Below are 23,140 nucleotides of genomic sequence, written 5' to 3'. Positions count from 1 at the left end.
GCAAGGACAAAATATTTTACAAGTGGAGACTTACAGATGGATAGTGTGCTGGACATATATGTATTATATATGTATGCCTGTGCATTCACATGCAGTCAGGGCCCTGTATGCTCAGTTCAGCCAGAAGCAGCTGTTTACATTCCAGGATTTCCACACTGAATATCCTGCCAAAGGTAAAAACAACATTTTCTCTGAAAATAAGCTCGGCAGTTGCCTGAAATATTTAACAAAGGACAGAACGTGCAGAAAATCTTTGGAATAAATGTAAAGTTTAAAGCAACCTGGAGGATAATGCTTGAATCTGGATGTTAAAATTTACTTCTGTTTTGTTGTTTTTCTAAATGGATAAAGAAAGTGAACACAAAAGAATAGAACACACTCGCTGGAGGGGAATGCATAAAACAACATGATAATTTCCACTCTCACATTCAAGCAATATTTCTTTTAGATCGGATTAAGATTAGAGGCTCCACAGAGTCTACATGTGGAGGGAGGGTTTCTAGAACGCTGTAGAGGTCAATCAGTCCGGACAGAGCTGTAAATGAACAGTGAAGGTTTAGTCACAGAGACAGAGGAAGTGGTGAAATGAGGACATGTAGGCAGTGAATGTTTTTAAGAGAGTGAGACAATATGTATGTCAGAGGTTACAGAGCACAAGGCAGGTTTATATAATGCCGCAAAACATCCATGCTTACTTTGTTGCTGGTGCAACCATATCAAATAGGGCTCTTTTTATTGTCAGCAAGATGACCGGATTTATTGCATTTGCATAACATTACCAAAATATATAATAATCACATGAAAAAAATGTGTACAATAATTTAAGAAATTATTCAAACTGACCTCATTATACGAAAATATTCTTTGATCCTTACTACCTTCATAAAAACAGAGTTTTGTAGGACTTCGTTTTTATTTCATAATTCTGGTGAATGGGAAAGTGGTCTCAGACTTTTGGAGCCCATTTTGAAATCAATGATTTAAGAACTCAAACATTTAGTTTCTTGTGTAGCCAAAGGACAAAATGTTATTCCCTCATCTGGGAGCTTTCCAGTAGCACCACAGTTCCTTCTCTTGGCCAGTCCGCAGCTCCACCGTTAAAGGTAAGCATTTCTGGAAAAGAAACAGCAGTCAAATAAGATCCATTAATAAAACAACAGTATGGAGCCATTAAAGATTAAGACAGAGAGTAATAATGAATGAGCTAGAGGTCAGGGCCATGTTTGTCTTTTTTTCACAGTCACAGCTGTAAAATCTGCGAGAGAGAGAAGCAGAGGGGAGCAGTGAGGGTGTGGGCGAACTGTTCATTGTCCCCTTCATCTCTAACACACTGTTCACTCTGGACACAGTCAACCTCACTGTGACTGCTACTACAACTACTATTAAGAAGAACAACAGTAATAGTAGTGGTAGTACTACTACCACTAGTGGTAGTAACAGTAGTAGTAATAGTAGTAGTGGTGGTAGTGGTTGTGGTGATATTAATAGTAATTGTAGTGGTAGTAGTAGAAGTAGTAATAGAATTTATTTAATTGATTTTTTTTTAATGTTTGCGTGCTTCTAAAGGGTTACACTGCTTATTTTACACATGAAAGTCAGTTTACTGACAGTAGGCATGTCATGGTCAGTACTACTCAGCCTGTGCAAACAGTTGTATAACATTTCCTGTTGCTCTGCAGGAGCTTTGTGCTGCCTGAGAAAGTCTTGAGTCAGACTTGAACCTTCAAATATTTTGGCAGAAAAACTGAGAGTATGGTGATAAACTGAGAGCATGGGAAGGGCTCACAAATGCAGAGCGTATATGTGTGTTTATGAATGTGTTTATTATGACCAACAGCATTTTGCACAATACTTCTAAAACATATGTCTTGACCAGTTTAAAAGACTGTAGTCTGGTGGAACATTCTTAAATTTAAAAGCATTTTAATTTGTTAGACATTTAACAAATAGCTTTTAGTCTTACATTTGCAAGTAGGTATAAATGGAAAGCATTTTTAGTTCTATGTCTCACTAAATACCAAAATATTCTTTTAACTTCTAGTTAATACAAATGCAAAATTCTTTTCTTGTCTGGTGCAGATCTGAAGAAACATGCTGTGTACCTGCACTCTGCAGCCATGCAGGGTGCTGCTAATCTCGTCATAACCACTGAGGCATATGAAGTGTCTCATGAGGAAAAGCAGTAAAGCCAAGAACTAAACATACTTATTTGTACTGCCCTAGATTCAGACTCTTGTCTTCTCTCTTCTATCACCATTTGTGTCTGCTGCCACTGCAGTAACAGTAAATCAGAAAGCTTAATTTGAAGTACTCTTAAGTTATTTCTCTTAAATATCTTTATTGACCTTTATATGTAAAATTTTCAGTATTAGCACGTTAGAATCTGTAACTTTCCATCGATGGAGAGAATGACAGTAAATTAGAATCAGCACAACACAAAGATTATCTCATATAAAGTCAAATTTAATAGTCATATACTGTGCAAATCCAAAACAAGTAAATGCAAGGACATATATAAACATTACCACTGAACAATGAAAAAGGTACATATGAGTGGGTGAGTTGTGCACAGACCACTTCTAGGAAAAGACAGATGTTTAGGGGGGCTCTGCATCTCCCAGGATCAGGCCAACTGTCTCCCAGGTCCATGCTGTCTATTGCATCCCAAAAACATTAACAAGCAAGATAAAACAAACAAAAAAACAAAAAAACAAAAAACCACATTATCATTGTCATGTTGTATTTACTTGTTCGGTTCATTTGTTCATTTTTTGTATCTTCTACCCAAATTGTCACTTTATTATTCTGTGTAGATGAGGTTTGACCATAGGGTCTGACTGACGACTTGTATCTTTCCTCACTTTTACAGGTTTTACGGTATTATTATCTTAGAAGCGGAAGTCTCTATGACAACTTCCTTGGTAACGGGAAGCTTGTTCTCCAGTGTTTTTGAATCCGACATGTTCAGCTATACAAGTCCATAGAACACGTCTTCTAAATTGCTTACTTAATTTTTACTTTGTTTTATGTTGTATGCATTCATGGGTTTAACGCCGTCTCGAGCGACGTAGGGGAAATTGTTCCAGCTAACTCTTACGTTAGCATTAGCCATCTAGCTAATCAGCTAAGCTGGAGTTCGCACTGCTCACTATGCCACTTTAAGGAGATGAACTACCGCCGGTGGTGTCGTTCATTTCACATATTTATCGTCTTGTGTGCACGTTTGGCAAACGCAGCCACGGAATCAGGCGTCTCTTCAACCGTCAATGTCAATCCGACAAATGGGGGACCTTTCAGCTCCCCGACACCAGCTCCAGGCGCCACAGAGGCCGTGGGCTTCACTAGTCTCGGTACCACAGAGGTGTCTGAAGCTCCTACTGTGATCACTGAAGCTCCCTCTGCACCCTCTGTGCCCACTGAAGCTCCCCCTGCACCCTCTGTGCCCACTGAAGCTCCCCCTGCGGTTGCTCCAGAGGGTAACTCATTGCCTCTTGTTACCCCATGAGCTAAAGTCAAGCAAGCCACTTGTTTTGATGGTTTGATAAAGGTTTGAGAGGAGCTCCGTCCAGCGAATTGTCTCACTCTGTTTATGCAAGAAAACTAGACGGTTTTTAACTTGTCCACCTAGTTCAGTTTTGTTGATCTATGGCTGTCAAACCCTATGACCTGTTTCTATGTTGTCTCCAGTCAACAGTCTGGTTATTTCCCATTAGACCTAAGTCACTTCCAAGAAGATCAATAGTCACAAACATTTTTTGATACATTTTTGTGGTGTAGCTATAATAAACACTGTTACACAGTTCATCTGCTATCTTCTTAAACGTTCTTGTTAAACCAGTGAACCTCCTCTCATTCTTTAATTTTGCCGAAAACATACTAACCCAAGTTTTTTTTCTGTCATTTTCCAGGTTGTCTCTGTGACTTAAGCCCCAATTTCTGTGACATTGGCTGCTGTTGTGACACAGTTGATTGTGGTGTTGCGAACCTGAGTACAGTTTTCACTGGATGTCCACAGAAAGCTGTGTAAGTCCTGCGCACCTGCACCAAAGTTATTGCACATAAAAGACACATTTTCAACATTTAAAAGCATAAAGACTCATTTTATTTTACAGATCAGGAGTTTGCATTGAGAAATGGCTGATGTTCAGGGCTAACGTGGATTCATCTCTTGTCACTGTGACCGACTCCTTGTTTTGTGTCCAGTCTGAAAGTAAATAAACATATGAAGTGTTAATAAGCAACATATAAGGATCACACATGAATACTGTTAAAAATAAGCATTTTTTTCAACTTGTCCCAACAGATACTGCACCCCAGTCTCTCCAAGCTCTGCCTCAGTTTCCAGCTTTAGGGGATTCATACCACTTTTCACCACCAGCAGCTACAAGCAGCAGCCACAGTAGAGCTTTCTACAGGGTAACAGAAAGTTTCTGCTCACAGCATTATGTCTCAAGCATTAAAAGTGGTGAACTTTTGAGATGTGAGGGTGTAAGCCAGTACTAAAACTAAATCGGGGAGAGTATCTTTAATAAATGAAATGCAAATAAGACTCTGTTTTTCGTAGGCTGATGATGTTATCCAGACATATTTCTCCAGCTCATTTGTGCGTGGTCTCCTTCGTCAGCCGTCTCCAGGAGCTTCAGCTGCATTCTGTGTCAACCGCAACCCTGCAAGTAAGTTCACAACACATGAAAAGTGTGTAGGTAAGTTGCAAAGTTTCCCCACGCCTTTTTGAATCCAGACCTGCTATTTAAATTTTATGTCAGGGACTTCCTTTGGTCCAAATTGCTATTGGTACAGTATAGTAGACCTATATGGTTCAACCATATTAACCACTATAACTGTTTATCTAATTACCTTCTGTTTTCCTCTACTTGTAGAATTCTTGAGGTCTGTGTCTTTGTCTTGTACCCGCATGTTGACTCCTCAGTCCTGCACCACAGACCCCAATCTCAACGCCCGCTCCTACTTCTCTGACTTAAGTCTAATAAAGGTCAGCAAGTCTGCCTGCACTAAATGCTTTTATGTGGCTAATTACTGGTGAGAGTTTCAGAACAGAAAGGCTAAAATCAATATTTTTTTTAAATTACAGATTCCAGTAGGCGAGACTGCACAAGTGTCAGATCTTCTTGTAAGTGACTGGTTCTACATACAAAGCAGAAACACTTTATTTTAAACACTTTAATTAAACGCTAAATCTTTAAATGTCATGTCTTTTGCCTTAGAAAATAGCCTAAGATGCTGTACTAACTCTGCTTTCAGATTCCAGTTACACCACTGTCTGATTGGCCTGCGCCAAGCCAACAAAACAGCTCCTGTGTCAATGTGGTGAAAAAGGTGAGCAGCTACATAAATGTCTTAAATCACATGTATTTAAAATCATGATGAAATATCAAACCCAACCCTGCCTTCTCTGACTGTCCTGTAGGTGGAGTTTGTTATAGGATACACAGGCAGAGGAGAACTCACATATGCAACTGTGAACGTAGTCTTAGCTGATGTGGATCCAAATCAGTTGCTGCTGCAGACACACTCTGTGCAGTTCCAGGTAGCCCATTAAAGCCAAAGGCATTAAATATCCGTAATGTTGATCCAAACACTGACATTAATGCCATTTGTCTTTTCCAGCTGGCCACACCCAGCCCCAGTCCACAAGGAGCAATCCCTGCAGTTGGACTCAGGGTGGGATCTCCACTCATTGGTCGCTTTAATGGAGACGTGACACCTGTATCCTCACCATCTATATCTTGAACTTTTGCCCCTTAAGTTGTTAAGTTCTATTTTTGTTTACCTAGTGTGCTTAGAGGTCAATCATGCATCATGGCTCCTTGACAGTGAAGTTAGCTGACCATGCTGAAGGTGTCACAGAGTGGGGAGTGCTCCTCTGACCCCAGCGAACGAGCACCCATCCTCTTCACACACAACACCATCACTGGCTGCACGTTCAGGTGAAGCCACTCTATTTTGCTTCAGCACTATCGTCTCTAGTTTTAACTGCTGTTTTGTGCATGAAGAAGTGATGGAGTTTTAATTCATTGTCCACGAGTCATTTCACTGTCTCCATCTGCTGTCTAGGTCCCCATCTAGAGACTGTTCAGAGCTGCGGTCCCAGATTTATGGGATCTTGCAGGGGCTTGCTACTCCTGATGAGATTGCCATGAACTCAGGCTCCCAACTGAGCTGGACAAGAGTCATCACCCAGGAGTGTCCAGTCAGCCTGCAGGTACAGCTGAAACAGGAATCTAAAGTATTTAAGGAACACAGTTTAATTACTTTGAGGGTTGTGTTTTTGGATTATCTGAAACTTTACGTGACCACTGACCTGACAAAGTCGGGCCTGTGTGCGGTAGGACCTGAAAATCAGAAGACTGAATCACAGCTGTTTTTATTCCCCTTTTCGCAACTGTTTACTTTGTTTCCCCTCACAGGAAACATGCGAATCAGGCTGCCTCCTTCCCAAATCTCTCTCTGTCCAAGTGCTATGGGCTTGCCAGGGTCTCTTAGACCTTCCCCAGAAATACATCCTGGGGGCCAAATACATTTTCAAGTGTCAAAATTTCAAGGTAAACAGAAGCTTTAAAGTTTTAAAAAATTTGCTCTTCTGTGCAACACATTTTTTTCATAAATATGAAAATGTCAAACTTCTCTCCTCCTCTCTTTGCTTCAGTGTCCGGTGTCGTCCCCTCTCGCTCTAACCACCGAAGTGATGTTTGCAGACACTACAGTTTACCCAGGACCCCCCAGGGGCTTGCCGCAGCCTGACTGGAAGTTTCCCTTTGGTTTCTTCACTAGAGGCAAAGCTGAGCTGGATGGGCATGTTGTTATTAACGGCAGTGACACTGAGAAGGTCACATGGAGTTTAATGCTGTTCACAGTCATGTTGCTAACAGGATTAGAATTCTTCACTAGGTAGAATTCTTCACACTGAAGGTAACAGTGGAGTTGTTAGAGACGTTTTGAGAGCTTCTTAATTTGAGGACAAGTTTTATATGAATGAATTTAAATGAACGTATTAGGGCTTTATTTTTGCTTAGTTTTTTTACAATATAAACAGGCATCTTTCTTAAGTAAAGCATGAAAACTGTACATACTGTATCACCCTGAAATACCTTAATTTATGTGTTTTGTACATTTTCAGGAATACATACATTTTTACAAGACAGTTTTTGAGTCATCCTGTCATTGAGGTAGAGATGCATTTCTTGCATTCAGCTCCTCTTCTCTCTCGTCCTTTTGGTCTGGCTGGTTTCTGTGTGGTCTTCTTTCCTTTAGTCCCGTGTGGCAGACGTAGCGTAGGAGATTGACTACAGCAGCAGGAGTTATACCTTGTAAACGTGTAGCAGCACCCAGCTGGAGGATAAAGCACAATATTAGTTGTAGATAAATTTCATTTCTGTGTAACAGTGCAAGAGTTAATTTAATTTACCCAAGAGCTGACCAAAATATAGGCTCTTCTGCTACTCTACTGTGAAAGTTCAGACTCACAGTGCTGGGTCGAACTCTGTCCAGAATCTCTCTGACTTCCTGAGACAGTGACACCGGCAGAGAGAGATAGTCGAGGTCCTGTGGGAGAGCCATGCTCTCCTCCTTTTGAATTCTCTCAATCTCTTTCTTCTGGAGGTCACAGTGAGGCCTGTACACAGCTACATGACAGACAGGAGAAATGTTTTACTGAGAAAGAATGAACTATTTTATGCTAGCTTATAAGGCCATAATAGCAATGCAACATTTTAAGGCAAGATTCTCCTTCCTTGTCGCCTCAAAATGCCAAAATCACCTTTTACCTTCTATCTTGAGTCTTTGTGCAAATTCTGCGTAAGGTGAAAGGCACTCTGGGAAGACAGATTCCAACATTTCAAAGGACACGTCGCTGTACTGCAGCAGATCCACACCACTGAAAAAGAAGCCGCGCAGCAACAGTCAGGACCTATAGCTGACTACAAATGAAAAGTCAGACATTTTCAGCTGGGCAGACATTATCCATTACACTGGTGATTCCACATATTTGTCACTCACGTCAGAAGCGTATTCTTGTTCTCACTCATACGGATGTTGGGCAGCTTTTTTCTCCATTTGGGGGAGGACAGAGTGAGAGCCTGAAGGGCTGTCAGTGCCTCCTGCAGACTGTCCCTCACTCTCACGGCCTCCCGGTAGCGCAAGGAGGACACACATCCCAACTCCTCAAACCCTGACAGAGAGAATGTTTATGAGAGGAGAAAAACTAAAAGACAGTAGTAGACAGTAGAACAACTGTCTAAAAGAATAAGTGTCAGAAAATTCATCCAACTCTTTTTTTAACCTTAGCAGAACTAGATATAAATAATTTTAAAACCACTTAAATAGCAGAAAAGGGTCTGTTTTTCTAAATGAACGTAGGTTAAAACTGTATTATTGGGCTGTAACTACACACAAGAAAGCTCGATATGCACATAGAGACACACAAGGGCTGGGCGCTACTGCCCAATAGTCCAATATTATGATACACAGTACAGGAATTCCCATTGCTTCCCATTGCTTTCAGGAGATGTTTGATACAAAATATGTTTATTTAAAGTTTTGAAAATCAGGCTGCTAACTCCCAGACATGATACCTACCTTTCAGAGTGAGGCGGAGGTCAGCGTTGTCCGGCCTCAAAGAGGTTCGAAACTCAGCCCGGCTGGTGAACATGCGATAGGGCTCCGTAACGCCTCGGCTCACCAGATCATCAATGAGAACTCCAATATAACTCTCTGTGCGAGACAACGCCACCAGGGGCATGGAGAGCGCCCAGCGGGCAGCATTCACACCTGCCCACAGCCCCTGCATGGACAGGAAAACATTTTCCTTAGGTTTGAATAGTTTCTGCTGTTACAGAAATCTGTTTCAGTGTGATTCATATACAGTGTGAGAAAAGAGGGAAATTATTACAAAGGTGATTTTATGTTTTATGACTCTTAACTGCTAAATATATTTAAAAAAACAGGTACCTGTGCAGCAGCCTCCTCATACCCTGTTGTTCCATTGATCTGTCCAGCCAAGAAGAGACCTTGAGTGCTTTTCACCTGCAGGGCAGGGCTCAGCTGAGTGGGACACACAAAGTCATACTGCACACCATAACCTGGAAAATACAAAAAACATTCACTGAGATGTTTGACTGTCAGATCCATAAACTATTGTGCAGACAAGCAGTAAATTTCATTGTGCTGTACATCTCACATTAAAAACTTTTACATTGGTAAAGTGTTGACTGAGCTGTAGCCTGTAGTTTCAGGGTTGAGGGTAGGCATGCTGTATCATTGTATCGCTGACAGGTATTATTTAGACGTCTCTGCTTTTAGATGCGCTGCAAATCACTTTTAGATCAAAGGATTCAGGTCATTATTACCAGGTGTGTGGATCTCAGCTCTGTGCATGGCGGGGATTTCTCTAATGAGGCGGAGCTGCGTGTCAGGGGGCATGGTCATGGATAGACCCTGTGGGTACAAAAGGTCAGAGGTCACTCCCTCAGGCTCCAGCCACACCTGGTGCGCCCGGCCTGGAAAGCGAAGCACTCGTGATTCAATGGAGGGGCAGTACCTGACAGAGACAAAGCCTTAGTTAGTCATTCCTTTTAATAGATATCTAACATTTACATAATGTGTTTGTTTGTTTGTGTGTGTGTGTGTGTGTGTGTGTGTGTACCTTGGACCCTTGGTGTCTTGCTGTATGTGACAGTTGAGATGAAGACTCTCCCTCACCACTCTCTCCACACCAGGAGTAGTATTGGTCAGGTAGCAAGGCAGCTGATCCTCGGGCTTCAGAGTGTTTCATTTGAAAATAAAGCATTCATTAATTAGAAAGGACACTTGACACTGACAAAAGAACATTATGTAGAAGTCCTTTGCTGACAAAACCAAGATCATTAATGAAATAAAGGAAGTGCCTGGTAAGAGTACACAAACTTTACCTTGCAGCGTGGTTGTGTATTAAGGAAGCTGAATGGCGTTGGATGACTGTCAGGGGGATGAATCTCAGCAAGGCGAAGATCTACTGAATCCTTCACAATCCTGGGAGGAGTACCAGTCCTCAGTCTGCCTATCCTTAACCCTAGCCTCTTCCTCAGTGTATGGGAGAGCCCAGCACTCGATGGAGCATCTCCAATCCGACCCCCGGGTGACGTGGTTTGGCCCACGAAGAGGGAGCCAGACAAGAAAGTACCAGTGGTGAGAATGACAGAGCTGGCTGAGATAGGTTGGCTTCCATTTGCTGGGAAAATGTTTAAAGAAGTGCAAAAGGATCATAAGCTGATTAAGTCCAGATTTTCTAAAGAAATTTGTAATAATGTAGAAATTGAGTAAATGTCACAAATAGCACAAAAAAACTGATTTAATAGAGTTACAAAAAAAACAACAACTTGATAAATGATTTAATAAATCATGGTTATCATTATCATTAGTCTACTAATCCCTCTGACTGTACATTCAGTACCATTTAAACCCTAATTGTAATGGCAGGATAAAAATAGTTAAGGTAAACATTGACAGACAGTTATCTTTTGCTGCCTACCCAAACGTATCCCTGTAACTCTGTGTTGTCCAGGCTCCTCTGGGTTTGGTTCTGTTACCAGCAGCTCCTCCACAGAATCCTCCAACACCGTCAGCCTGGGAGTGGACAGCAGCTCAGACTGAGCCAGAAACAGTAGGCAAATACACAGAGAGTTAATTCACAAATAAAAATTCTGCTAAACGGAACACAGAAAACTACAGAATCTTTTTTTTTTTAAATCTGTGTATGTAATACCTGAATGAATTCACGGTAGCGTTGGCGGTCCAACTGGGCCCTTGGGCCCCACACAGCCGGGCCTTTTCTACGATTTAGGATGGAGAAATGGATCCCAGCCCAGTCTCCTGCTCGACCGCATAGCCCATCCAGAGCATCTACCTCCTTCACAAGCTGGCCCTTCCCTACTCCACCCAGAGATGGGTTGCAGGACAGAGCACCTAGTGAAATGTGAGGGGGAAAAGACAATGAAAAGCTAAGAATCGACTGTTTGTTTATTCATTCTGACATACGAAAAGTTCACTTTTGCTTGCTCACACCAAAATCACCAATAGGTGAATGTATAGCGTGAACTGCTCCTTTTTGATCAAAGCCCTTTCTCTCACCAATGGTGTTTATTTTATGTGTCACCAGGAGTGTCTCAGCTCCCACTCTGGCTGCTGCGGCCGCCGCCTCTGTCCCTGCATGACCCCCACCCACCACAATGACATCATACTGCTGTCTCGCAAGGTGACTGGCACGTCTGGAAACCAGGGACAGAAAACTCTGCAGGGAGGGGGGCCTCTTTGCCAACATGTGAGATGTACACCTATCAAAGTTGAGGTTAGATGGTCAGAAATTTGAATACAATGGCTTAAGAATTCAGAATAAACTGCTTTAATCCTCCATTATGTAATACCTGCTTGATACCACAATGGGACAGTAAAAGTCCTCCATTGTATAGATGAAGAGTAATAAAAAGTATAGAGGTAATGCATACTCATATGGTTCCTTTAGAGGTGTAACATTTTGTCACATTAGGCCTGACAGGTAATTGAGCGATATAGCTACGTTATATACTGCTGCTTAAGTACCCCAGTGAAGGGCAAAATAATATAAAAGGAAAACAGTGAACAAGGAACTATGGTGGCCCAAGGCTTATTCGTTAAAGCAGTAATTACAGTAAATAGAGTTCTAACTTCAAGGAAAATGTTTTATTAAAACAGGCTCAGTAGAACACTGAGTTCATTTAACAGTGCAGTACAGTACTGCATTTGTACATATGTATAGGTCCACTGCAACTAATAAATCACTTCATGTATTAAAGATACATACGGTTTCCTTGGCAGATGACGAATGCGGTCCTTTGTTTAATTTCCAGGTTTCTGGTAGAAGAAAGTTAGATTTAAGGAAAGATCAAGATCCTTGGGAAAATTTCAAAACTCCTGCTACATTACACAAATGCTCTTTACGGAGGCAGCCATGTTGTCTGCAGCTTCCAGCCGTAATAACTGGAGTATAGACTCGTCCACAAAGCCTTTTTTACTCGGTCGGGTGATTGGCTGCCCTTATTATAAGTTACAGATGAATTCATGAATGAAATGAAAAATATTAAAGCAAGCAACAGAAACATACACATAAAAAGGCGGAGTAAATAAATAGCAAGGTAATCTTTGTAAACAAAACAACAGTGTTGTTTTGTGTGGCAACTGCCACGTGTACAGATACCATCCATTCTTGTTTATATCAGAGATAAAGTAGGATTGATCAAATTACATCGATTCAATGCAAACATTATTCCACGTACGCGCGCTCACTAGTGGGTCAAAGGCGCACGCGCACGTCAACGCCCCCTCCCCCTTTCAGCCGGTTTCCAGTCAGCCGCGCGCGGATTGAGTCAAGTGAACCTACCGAGAGGTGGTGTTGACCGACCGCAGCAGGTTTTCAGTAAGAAACCTGAAAAATCTAACTTTCTAAGGAAACTGACAGTAACGCTAAGACCTTATTTTTTAACGGAAGGGTCAGGGTGCCGGAGTTAAGGCGACGCGACAGAGAGAGGACAGTAAATCCCGGAGGGAAAGCGCCCGAAGTGAGCTTGAGGATCAAAGCTAATGCTAACATAGCCAGCCATTGCTAAATAATTATCCGGAAACTCGTGTAATTTTATTAGTTGCTTGATTTGACATAACCACTGTGGTTAGAAAGTAGATAGTCGGGGGGGAATTTGTTAAGTTATTTGTCACATTTAATTTAAATAGTGAAGTGTTTTGCCTTTACATTTTAGGCCACAGGCGACTGATATTCACTTAGCGAGATTAGCTACAATAGCCGGTCTTATTGAGGTTATACCGGCTCTGGGCTCCTCGGGACAGGTGACACCATTAAAGATAGGTCGCTGCTAAAGCAACTTTACATCGGGAGGTATCAGTGTTTAAAAGTTAGCATACACTTGTTACTGTCTAAGCCTTGTGCTTCGCAATGCTGAAACAACAGCAGCAACCCGGCTCGGGCGGGAGAAAAGCGTCTAACGGAACCTCGGGCCCCGCCGGTATGTCTTCCCCAGTCAGCGGCATCAACAGTGGCAACAGGACACCGGCCGGGAGGTAAGCGAGCTGGGGGGCTCTTTTCAGGACAGTCCGGGGATTGTCCTGTAAGTCAGAGGCCTACCGGTTAAAACGCTGTGTACTCAGTGGGCGTGTTCCGGTAATAGAGCGTCTCTCCAGTCCAATGACATTAGTTTATGTTAGATCGACAGTATCTGTTAACCAATCAGAATGCTCGGGGCGAATAAGTGAGGTGGGTTCATCTTTGGTGAAAGCAATGGACAGCAAATCAGCACACAAGAGATACAAAGTTTATCTGGCCTGTCAGTGCAAGAGAGGGGACGTAGACGATTAAAAATATAAAAATTACAACAACACGTCTTTCTGACCAAGAAAAACCTGACGATAGAAACGTTATAGTTAACATCGAAAATATTTCATGGCTGGCACAAGGTCATAATGGGCCAAGTTTCTGAGATGAAAGTGTGTTTACTAAACTCTTGTCAGTTTCGTCTCTTTGTTTTGTAACCGTGTATGTGGCTAGCTGTTATACGACCCCATGTGTGCATTCTTTATCATCTAGATATATCTTAATCCTTCTATTGAATGTGTGAAGAGTAATGTATTGCCCTAAACCTAGTTTCTATCTAAGATGCTGACGTGATTCATATGATATAGCTTTCTCTTTTCCTTTCTTTCTTGAAGACCGAAAGTGGCAGGTGGAAACCTAGCACTAAAACATGACAGGTTGACAGTATCAGTAAAGCAAAAATTTAAGTAAGCATGTCAGTTTATTCTCAATTATCCATATTTGTTGATGTGCAATGTGGAATGTGATACTGCCTTGACAAGCTTTGAAAACAGGTTATACTCCTTTCACTTCTAAGCAGACAAACTTGTTTTTATCTGTGCTGTCTCACAGGAATCGAACTTCTGCAAAGCCATCATTCCAGTCATCTCCTGTGAGTATCCTGATCCAGGAAAGTTGAGCAGCACACTCACAACACATTGTGTGCAGTGTTAAAAATCAATGGGCTATACTGTATAAATGTCTTATCTTTATGTCTCAGTTCATCACCTTTTAGACCATATATTGAAAAAGTATTAACATAGATAATTGATAAATTGAAAATATGTGTTTCTTAATTGATCACAATTCACAATATAGGGATTTTTTTATTCCTGTGTTTGCAGACATCATTGATGAAAAATATTTACCGGTAAACAATAAAAAATAATGTATAAATGAAACTGCAGTCAAATCAAATCACTTTGAACCATGATGACCATAAATAAACCTGTGACAACAGTCCATATGAATTTGTCTGATGTGGGTTAAACTTCTCCTTTTCACAAGGAGAGTGCATGAAAAGTGGGTCTCCGGTGTAAAGGAGAACTTTCTGTTATTCAGCTCCTAACCTTTAAGTTCCCTTGTTCTTGTAACAAATTGGCTAATTTTAGGTAGTGGTTAACGCTGTCACAATGATGTTTTTTTTTTTTTTGTTTTTTTTTTAGCATCAAACCTTGTTCTTTTAAAACATAACATCATTTGGCAATTTTTTTTTCATGCTTTTGTGAAACTTTGTCTTGATTGATACTTAATACCTTTTCCTTCTGCAGGTTTTCGAGGGCGTGTACAACAATGCCAGAATGCTTCATTTCCTCACAGCTGTTGTGGTGAGTTATTCACCTTGTTGTCAATTTTTTTCCCAGACCATGATGTTTATTCTAGAAAAATTAACAGCGTGTATAACCCCCTTTGACAATTACCATAATAGTTAGTGATAAGATGTGACCTACCTACCGTAAAGCTACCTTTTCTTTCATGATCTGCTGTGTCTGTCCAAGGCCATGAAGGGTTACAGCAACTGTAGGTTGCTGGTTAAAATCCTTTGGCCACTGGATATATTAGTTTTGTTTGTGAAGAGGCAGACTGTACATCCTGTGTCATTAGGAAATATATACAATACACAGGATACAGTGTATAGTATATGTGAGTGTTTTACCAGTTTAAATTAAAAAAAATGTTTTTGACTCGCTGTCCTGGGTAAAAAAGTTTTAATATTTATCTCTTTCAGGGTTCCACCTGTGACATAAGAGTGAAGAATGGCAGCGTATTTGAAGGCATATTCAAGACTCTAAGCTCTCGGGTAAGAATCTCATGTTGAGCAAACAGGCATGTACTTTCCTGTGCCAATTCAAGGAAACACTACAGTTAATCCTGTCAGTATAATGGTGAACTCCTCTTGAGATTAAAAAAAAAAAGGCCTTTTCTGTAGTTGTTTAATTCCTGCTCTGGAAGAGCACACCGTCCTCAAATTTCCTCTGCCTTCTTAATGTTTGGCTCTTAGTGTGAGTTGGCTGTTGACGCTGTACACAAACGCAGTGAGGACGAGGGATCAACATCAGCTCCGCCACGGAGAGAGGACATCACTGACACTATGATCTTCAGCCCCTCAGACCTAGTGACAATGATCTGCAGAGATGTTGACCTCAACTATGCCACTAGAGGTAAAAACACACATGCTGGGAGCTGGGGTGAAGGAGCAAGAAGATAAACACAGGCCAGATGTATAGTTTCTTCTAAAATAAAAAATCCAAGAGGGATAGGTTTAAAAGTCATCAATTTATTGTGTGAGCACATCCTTGATGTATAGTAAACAGATTTTTTTTCTGTCTTTCATTTCTAGACTCCTTCACAGACACATCCATTAGCTCCACCCGCGTCAACGGAGAACATAAGGAGAAGGTCTTGCAGAGATGGGAGGGAGGAGACAGCAATGGAGAGAGTTACGATCTGGAGAATGATGCAGTGAGTTGCTCTCTTTCTTACACACAAAAACACCAGCTAACCATCTAATGATATAAATTCCCATTAGCCTAAGAGATGGTTTAATAATATACAGAGAGAATATACATATTTTGGTCATGTACAGCTAATACAAAGTATTTTATTTAACTGATTATTCATCCACACGTAAATCTTTGGGAACATGTTGAATTAATTAATCTGATATACCATAAGAAATCAATCTTGATTGATTCTGTTCTGGTAATAACAAATTTTGAAGCACTGATTATTTTGATACCCCATTGATCTTCCTGTTTTTCTCCCCAGTCCAATGGCTGGGATGCCAATGAGATGTTCCGATACAATGAAGTAAAATACGGAGTCACGTCAACATATGATTCTAGCCTCTCCATGTACACGTGAGTTTCCATATCAGTTCATTGTCTTCAGGAATTTTTGATAAATCATTTTGATTAAAACAGCAAATTTCCTCTGTTAATATCTAGTAAGCAGACCAGAAGAAAAAAGCCTACATTGTATATCACACATGTTGTATCATGATAAAGATGTTTTATTTTATTGGTAGAATTACTTTTGCTTTCATCTCTCCAGTAAGCACAAATCAGAAATCTGGTTGCAACCATTATGGCCCTTAAATTCCATTGTTCTCCAGTTACGTCATTGTTGACTGGGATTTTACAGGTTTTCACCATAACCAAATGTTGCACCACTTCGGTTGATTTCTCAATTAACTACAGCTTAAACCACAGAGGAGCGACATTTACTTTAATCAGATGACATATCACTTTCACTTGCATTAAATTTAGTCACACTTGATGTATAGATGAAAGTCAACTTCAGCTAACTTGCAAGGGAGTGTCCTTGGGTAAGAAACTGAATACTTACCAGTTCACTCACTGCGGAGAGGGTAAAATGGGGGGAAAAAGTTTGGGTCAGTAAGATCTTTTAACAACTTGTTCTAAAGGTTTCTGTCCCTTCTTTACATTTTGTGTCTTTGTCCCACTTCTCTCACTCACTGCCCAGTGTGCCACTGGAAAAAGGCAACTCTGAGGTGTATCGGCAGAGAGAGGCACGCGCCGCTCGCCTGGCCAGTGAGATTGAGTCAAGTCCCCAGTATCGCCATCGTGTCAACCTGGAAAATGATGAGGGCAAAAGCGAGGAAGACAAGTACAGCGCTGTGGTGCGGGATGGCAATGATCGGGAGAGGGGCCGTGAGAGTCCCCGTGACAGAGACCGCGAAAGGGGCCGAGACAGCCCTGGAGCCAGCAACAGGTGAGAAGGGACACGTGTTTGTCAGGCAGGTAGATAGTCATGTTCATCTTTCTACAGATATTAGTTACTGTACTTGAAGAGACTTGAAATTTCTTGAGAGTTAGTTCCTCTTATAGTAAAACACTAACTGGTTCAAAATATGTGGCCCTCTTGTGTAATCATGTTTAGGACTTGTGAAGACAAGCAAGAAGACATCAACAACCATCTTGCACCACTTTGAACCACAGCTTAACATTATTTTTTGGGAGAAATACTCTTCACAATTTAGGAACAGAGAAATTAACATATATGCTATGTGTGAGGGCTGAAGTCAGTAAAAATAATAAAATAAAAAATTCAAATATACATAAATTATTTGTAGTTCTTGGTTCAAAATTGTGTCACCATTTGATAAACCTCACCTCAAATTTAATGTAGTCGCCATCCTTCAGTTTTTAATTGTGTTGGCTTAAAAGTTGAAGTTCAGAGTTCATTCTTGACTCTGGAAACAGCAGTTGACAAAGCAATCTCATTCTGAGGTCCAGCTTTCAATCCTGTCACACAATCAATTCAAGCAGAAAAACTCTGCTAAAGAAGATCATATGATATGTTCGAAGGCTGTCTATCAGAACAGTTACTAAATGGTTTTTGTGGTGAGATTGTTCTTTCAACTGCTGTTGCCATGGTCAAAAATGAACTTCTTTTTATGTACAAGTCAATTTTAATGCTATAGTATTTCGTGTATCACCTGTGTGTCGTGTCTGTGTCTGATTTATTTTCTTTCTCCTCCAGAGAGGGCAAGTACATTCCATTACCTCAGCGCCAGAGAGAGATGAACCGGGAACGAGAGCGAGGGGAGAGAGGTCCTGGCGGGCCTCCGCCCCATAATCGTCTAAGTGGAGGTTACCGCTCCACCCCTGCATCCTCCTCTTCCCCAAGACCCCCACTGCCCTCTGCTGCGGGGCCACAATCCGGCATCTCCCCCTCAGAGAGAAGCAGCCCTCTCTCAGGTCGAGGCGGAGCCTACGCGCCCCACCACTCACAGGGAAGCCCCAGTCCAGGCCCGGGCTCTGGCCCTGCAAGCCCTTACACACCTGCCTCTCCTGGTGGACCAGCAGCAACGCCAGCCTCTGCTTCCGCTGCCCCTTCCTCAGCCAGCCCCCCTGCCCCACACGGACACACAGTCCCTCATTCCCACTCACTCCCACACTCTCTGTCAGACGCTGGCAGGCCTGTTAATGGAAGTAAGTGTGTGAACTTGTCTCAGAAAGTGCTTTAACAACACTTTTGCTTGCTGCCAAGGCTCTGTGAATTGTGAAAAATATCAATGAGATTTTTTTTTGTGTGTTTTTCAGTTTCTGCCAGAACATCTCCCAAAGCCCAGAGACCTCCACAGTCGAGCAGGACAGTCCGCACTCCAAACTCACATTCTCAGTCCACAGGTATAAGCTGCAGTCAACTGCAATTATAAAATCATCTCCTAAATTTTTAATGGATTTTGCCTAAAATGTAACCTTTATCTTTTTCTCCCTCGTGTCCTTGCAGCTACTCGTTCTCCTAAATCAGGCTCTTCCCAGGATACGCCTTATTTGGACACATCTTCTGTCTCCCTGCCCGCCCAGAAGACGTCTGGTCCCGCCCCTCTCTTCCCTGTAGATGGTAGTGTCTTACGTCTTGCCTTCTGTTGTTGTTTTAAAGTTAAGCGTTTAAAATCAAAGTCAAAGCCATTTGTATCCTGTAATGACGTCAGCTTCAATCAGACTGTCACCTCGTAGCAGTAAGTGACAGGAATTGAAGGTGGAATCCAATGAAGCACCACAACTAATTAGCTTGGCGTTTGTCTCGTCATTACAGTGAATGAGATCCTTGGTGCAGCTGCAAAGGAACGCTCAGCTGAGAGCCCCAGCAGCACAGAAGAAAGCAAGAGCAGTAAAGGTGTGTGTGTGCAAGATTGCAAGATTTCAAATTGGTACCAGAAATAACTCATAAAAATGTTTTTAAGAGCATGCACTTTATTTACAAGTTTACAGTTTTCAAAATTTCACATTTTCATTAACCCTTGTTCCCTCTCTTCCCACCCTCAGTGCAGCAAAGGTCGCAGATTGAGGAACTGCGGAAATTTGGCAAGGAATTCAGGGTAAGAGTTCAGTTGCCTTTCAGTGAAGTGTGAAATTAGAAAATCTGTGACCAATCTAGAGGCCGTGTCCTGAGACACCACAGTTGTCTGACTTCCCCTCAAAAAAAAACAAAAATCATTTGTGTCTTATTCTTTTGCTCTGACCACTAACAGTAATCACATGGCACTGAATACTGGTGGCCCTCCTCAGTCTTTACTGGGTGCTGTAAAGATCATTTAGGACATTATGCTTCTGGAGATATACTCACTTTTTATGTAACACACCTTAGTGTTAAAGTTAGCTGCACATTTGGGACTTGGGTTTCTATAATGCAGTTATTTGATTGCAAGGTGTGACTGTGCCTGTAGTACTGTAGTCACTCTGGTAGAAGAGGGGAAATCACAATATCTTGACATTTTGACCAAGATTGTTTAAGAAAAAATAATTGTATGCTATGGTTTATGAAATTCTAGTTTTCTCTCTGTTCTGATCCGCTTCTCTCTTTCTTCCAGCTCCAGCCGAGTGGAGGCAGCTCCAGCTCTCCCAGTTCTCCGGCAGCAGCAACCCCTCCTGCCGTCAGTGAGGTCGCCCAGCCCAGCGTAGCCAAGCCCTCGTCATCAGATGCCCACCCTGCTTTGGATTCCAAACCTCAGCCTCCAACTCCCAGCCCCTCTCAGCCCCAACCTCAGCCTTCACCAGCTCCTGCGGAGGGCCCCGCCAAGGACACCACAGCTACACCTGGTGCCACAACAGCTGCCACCACAGCACCTGTTTCAGACAGGCAGTCGCCAGCCGCCCCGCAGCCAGCCAGGACCCCAGGAAGTGAGGAGGTCAGGTCTGAGACAACAGAGCGGACGGAGGGTGTGGCAGAGTGAGTTTTAATAAGGATTAGATATTTCTCATTGTAAACACTTGACTTGCTTACCTGTGTCATTGTGATTGTCATTTGTAAACTTTATCTTTTTTCCCCCATCTTCCAGCCAAGTAAAGAAATCAACCTTAAACCCCAACGCTAAAGAGTTCAACCCTAATAAACCTCAGATGCCTATGGTAAGCCTATTAAAAGTATTAGCTAGTGTTAACGTGTAACACCCACATTGTGTGCAAAAACCTGAAAATATGTCAAAAATGAAAAGATTACTGTTCTACAGTAATGAAACTAGTCTACTTTGAAAGGTAGCTCTAAGTTTTGCATCCACAAAAGTCAGAGTGAGCAAAAAAAAGAATTTGCTGCATATATTTTACAGTCAAAGAGCTGTAGGCACCATGTTATAATTCCACATACTGCAACACAGAAAAATAATATATGCTGAAAGCCTTGTGGTTGGCTAAGTGACATGTTATGTTCTCTTACAGACAAAGCCCAACACTGCGCCCACTCCACCTCGGCCAACTCCACCAAGCCCAGTGGTCCTTCAGCACCCAGGCGGACAGGGACTCTACACCACCCCCTACCTCTCTTACGTCTCACAGATCCACTCTGTGCAGGTACATGAACATCAAAACTTTTACATTGGCAGTTGTGTTCCTTATCAAAGGCATCCATGTTTGAAAGGAACAGCCAAGCCATCCCTTTATATACCAGGCACGTTGGTCATTTTAGATGAGTACATACTAACATTTTAGAAACTTTAATCAGAGATGATTTCTTGGCATTTTGCTTTAGAAACTGACTGAAATGATTGTCAGAATTCTTGCCAGGTAATTTTCTTTTGATCAACTAATCCCTTGTCAATCATGTTTTGCTTTCTAGCCACCAACAATGTACCAGTACACCATGTCTACAGTCAACCAGGGAAAATACCCCAGGACCAAAGGTAAATGCAGTTTTCTTCCCCAGTGCTGTATACCTGAGTTTTTATTTTGGTTGTTGCAGTGTTTTGACCTTTACGTTTTTGTTGTCTTGATTATTCTTCGCCTTCACCAGGCTCAGTAGTGGCTCCGCGCTCTGACCATGGTACTTCAGCGCCCCCAATGCTGCAAGCTGCGGCCTCAGCGGCCGGGGCACCACTAGTGGCGTCCCCCTACCCTCAGTCCTACCTTCAGTACAACCCACAGCAGTACGGCCAGCAGCAGGTCATCCAGGCCATGACACCCTACCCTGGACAGGTAGGACGTCTAACCTCTAACCCCTTTTTTATAATTCAGGTTTTAAATAGTTAGCTGAGTGTTAGCATTAGCTTGAAAATAAACTGAATTAGTAACAAACTGCTAAAAGATAAACACATAACAAAAAGAATTTGTTCCCTCCTCTCTTCCCCTCTCCAGCCAATGTACTCAATGCTCCAGGGTGGAGCCAGGATGATAGGTCAAGGCGGGGGGCCCCATCCACAAGCCCTGGGACCCCCAGGAGGCCCCCAGTTCTCTACACAGGGAGACGGACCTCAGGGACCACAGCAGGGCATTTATGGTGAGTGGAACCAAACCTTCAAAGTGATGAATAAGAAACAATATCTGTGTACAAGGTCCTACTGCTCCGTTGTCAAAAGCAGTACCCTGACGCTATCTCTTCTCTCTGTAGCTCCACAGTCCTTCTCCCACCACTCGGGTGCAGTGCATCAGCCTCAGCCCTCCAGTACCCCAACAGGAAACCAGCCCCCTCCCCAACATGCAGCACCTAGCCCTGGACAGGTGAGACATCCTTCGATATACTTAGACAGATTTGCTGGGTCCTATTTAGGGACAGAATCTCCCTATGTATACATTTATAGACTAAATACTTTATAGCAGACAAGTCGAGTCTATTTCATAACCACTAATCCACTGCAGCCTGTTTTCTTGTTGATAGCCAGGTTCAGCCCAAACTTCAGGTCCTCAGAAAGACTCATTCTCTAGAGGACCCAGCTCCCAGGACACAGCAATCGCGATTAATTTATGATCTCTTGTACTGTTTTGTTTACGCTGTGATCTCTCCTTTCAGAACGCCCAGTCAGGCCCGCAGCCACAGTCCTTGTACCACTCAGGTCCCCTGTCAGCACCCACCCCACCCAACATGCCCCCAGGTCACACGTCTCCACAGGGGTCTTACCCCATTCAGGGCTACAGCATCCACAGCCACCAGGGCATCCCACCCACATACCCCCTGGGACAGATTGCACAGGTATGGATCCACAGTACAGCTTATTTTTCTGCTGTATTGTTTACTGTACCTTCTCATGCATTACTGCAAATTACAGCTGAAATGTAGGAAGATTGTTGGACTATTGTTTTTTTTTCCAAGTGCTTCTTAATATGAAAAGTTTTATCTTGATTCAAACTTGTCAATTTGTCCTCCCAGGCCCACGTACAGGGAGCCATGTCAGGTCCCCACCACTCGGGGAGCCACGGTCAACCCCAGTTAGTGATGTTGCAGCCACCCCCTCAGCAGGGCCCTGGTTCAGTGCCCCAGCACCCGCAGCACGGACCTCAGCAAGGAGCACACCAGCACTTCTACATAGGACATCCACAAGGTAGGAGACACAATACCAAGAAGAACTCTCTGATCAAAAAAGATGATTCTGACTTTGTTTGTAGTGTCTTATTTACAATTTCAATTTTTGTGTTTACCTACCACAGCAATGCAGGTACAAACGCACCCTGCTCCCTTCCATCCGCCTGGAAACTAAACCCCTCCAGACTCCTCGCCCACAACAACCCCCCTAACTGCTCCCTGGAATGAGCCCCAATGTCCCCATTTCCTGCTGGATGTGAGGCCCAGACTGAACGTGACTCATTAAGAAAAACACACAAACTGACAGGATCGCACAGAGAAAAGGACAATAGTCTCAGCACCTTAGTCTTCTGCTGTAATGTTCTTCATCAGTACAAACCTCGATGTCAGCCCCAGACGAGGAGGACTTTTTTTTTTAATGCTAATGACGAAGGTGGCAGACGACAGCAGCAGAAGCAGCCTCCCGACCCCTGCTGCCACCCTGCTCTT

At 42.5% G+C, this 23,140-nt stretch overlaps 3 protein-coding genes across 6 annotated transcripts; 2 read left to right on the top strand and 1 right to left on the bottom strand.

The window, feature by feature from the left end:
• The first annotated feature begins 8 nt into the window (after positions 1-8).
• LOC121175553 (tectonic-3-like) lies at positions 9-6,913 on the top strand. Of its 2 annotated transcripts, XM_041029348.1 has the most exons (15): positions 9-173; positions 3,237-3,476; positions 3,909-4,023; positions 4,113-4,210; positions 4,304-4,416; positions 4,565-4,673; positions 4,881-4,993; positions 5,093-5,131; positions 5,263-5,337; positions 5,429-5,548; positions 5,629-5,727; positions 5,845-5,948; positions 6,076-6,223; positions 6,429-6,563; positions 6,668-6,913. In XM_041029348.1, exons 1-15 carry the CDS (start codon positions 59-61, stop codon positions 6,911-6,913), a joined length of 1,869 nt encoding a protein of 622 aa, XP_040885282.1. In that variant the 5' UTR covers positions 9-58. The 2 variants fall into 2 exon arrangements, with proteins under 2 accessions (XP_040885282.1, XP_040885283.1); XM_041029349.1 differs by lacking the exon at positions 9-173 and having other exon boundaries at positions 2,441-3,476.
• Positions 6,914-7,130: 217 nt separating this feature from the next.
• mto1 (mitochondrial tRNA translation optimization 1) lies at positions 7,131-12,289 on the bottom strand. 2 transcript variants are annotated; one of them, XM_041029345.1, is made up of 14 exons: positions 12,275-12,289; positions 11,834-11,883; positions 11,125-11,327; positions 10,760-10,959; positions 10,526-10,643; positions 9,927-10,225; positions 9,662-9,774; positions 9,366-9,556; positions 8,968-9,098; positions 8,596-8,800; positions 8,017-8,188; positions 7,785-7,894; positions 7,486-7,643; positions 7,131-7,350 (listed from the first exon to the last, which is right to left on the bottom strand). In XM_041029345.1, exons 3-14 carry the CDS (start codon positions 11,312-11,314, stop codon positions 7,180-7,182), a joined length of 2,058 nt encoding a protein of 685 aa, XP_040885279.1. In that variant the 5' UTR covers positions 11,315-11,327; positions 11,834-11,883; positions 12,275-12,289; the 3' UTR covers positions 7,131-7,179. The 2 variants fall into 2 exon arrangements, with proteins under 2 accessions (XP_040885279.1, XP_040885280.1); XM_041029346.1 differs by lacking the exon at positions 12,275-12,289 and adding an exon at positions 12,134-12,223.
• A 101-nt stretch (positions 12,290-12,390) lies between these two features.
• Positions 12,391-22,933, top strand: LOC121201248 (ataxin-2-like protein). 2 transcript variants are annotated; one of them, XM_041066996.1, is made up of 24 exons: positions 12,391-13,101; positions 13,747-13,818; positions 13,964-14,003; positions 14,662-14,718; positions 15,120-15,191; positions 15,393-15,552; positions 15,732-15,853; positions 16,160-16,251; positions 16,877-17,125; positions 17,897-18,348; positions 18,460-18,546; positions 18,650-18,763; positions 18,959-19,039; positions 19,189-19,241; positions 19,734-20,092; positions 20,202-20,271; positions 20,578-20,709; positions 20,975-21,038; positions 21,149-21,330; positions 21,490-21,631; positions 21,743-21,852; positions 22,142-22,321; positions 22,499-22,670; positions 22,777-22,933. In XM_041066996.1, the coding sequence occupies exons 1-24, from the start codon at positions 12,977-12,979 to the stop codon at positions 22,824-22,826; spliced, it is 3,237 nt and encodes a 1,078-aa protein (XP_040922930.1). In that variant the 5' UTR covers positions 12,391-12,976; the 3' UTR covers positions 22,827-22,933. The 2 variants fall into 2 exon arrangements, with proteins under 2 accessions (XP_040922930.1, XP_040922931.1); XM_041066997.1 differs by lacking the exon at positions 13,747-13,818.
• Positions 22,934-23,140: the final 207 nt, after the last annotated feature.

The sequence above is a fragment of the Toxotes jaculatrix genome, chromosome 21, assembly GCF_017976425.1.
Source record: "Toxotes jaculatrix isolate fToxJac2 chromosome 21, fToxJac2.pri, whole genome shotgun sequence".
Lineage (NCBI taxonomy): Eukaryota > Metazoa > Chordata > Actinopteri > Toxotidae > Toxotes > Toxotes jaculatrix.
The sequence above is the reverse complement of the archived record's forward strand: the minus strand, read 5'-3'. Positions and strand labels throughout refer to the sequence as shown.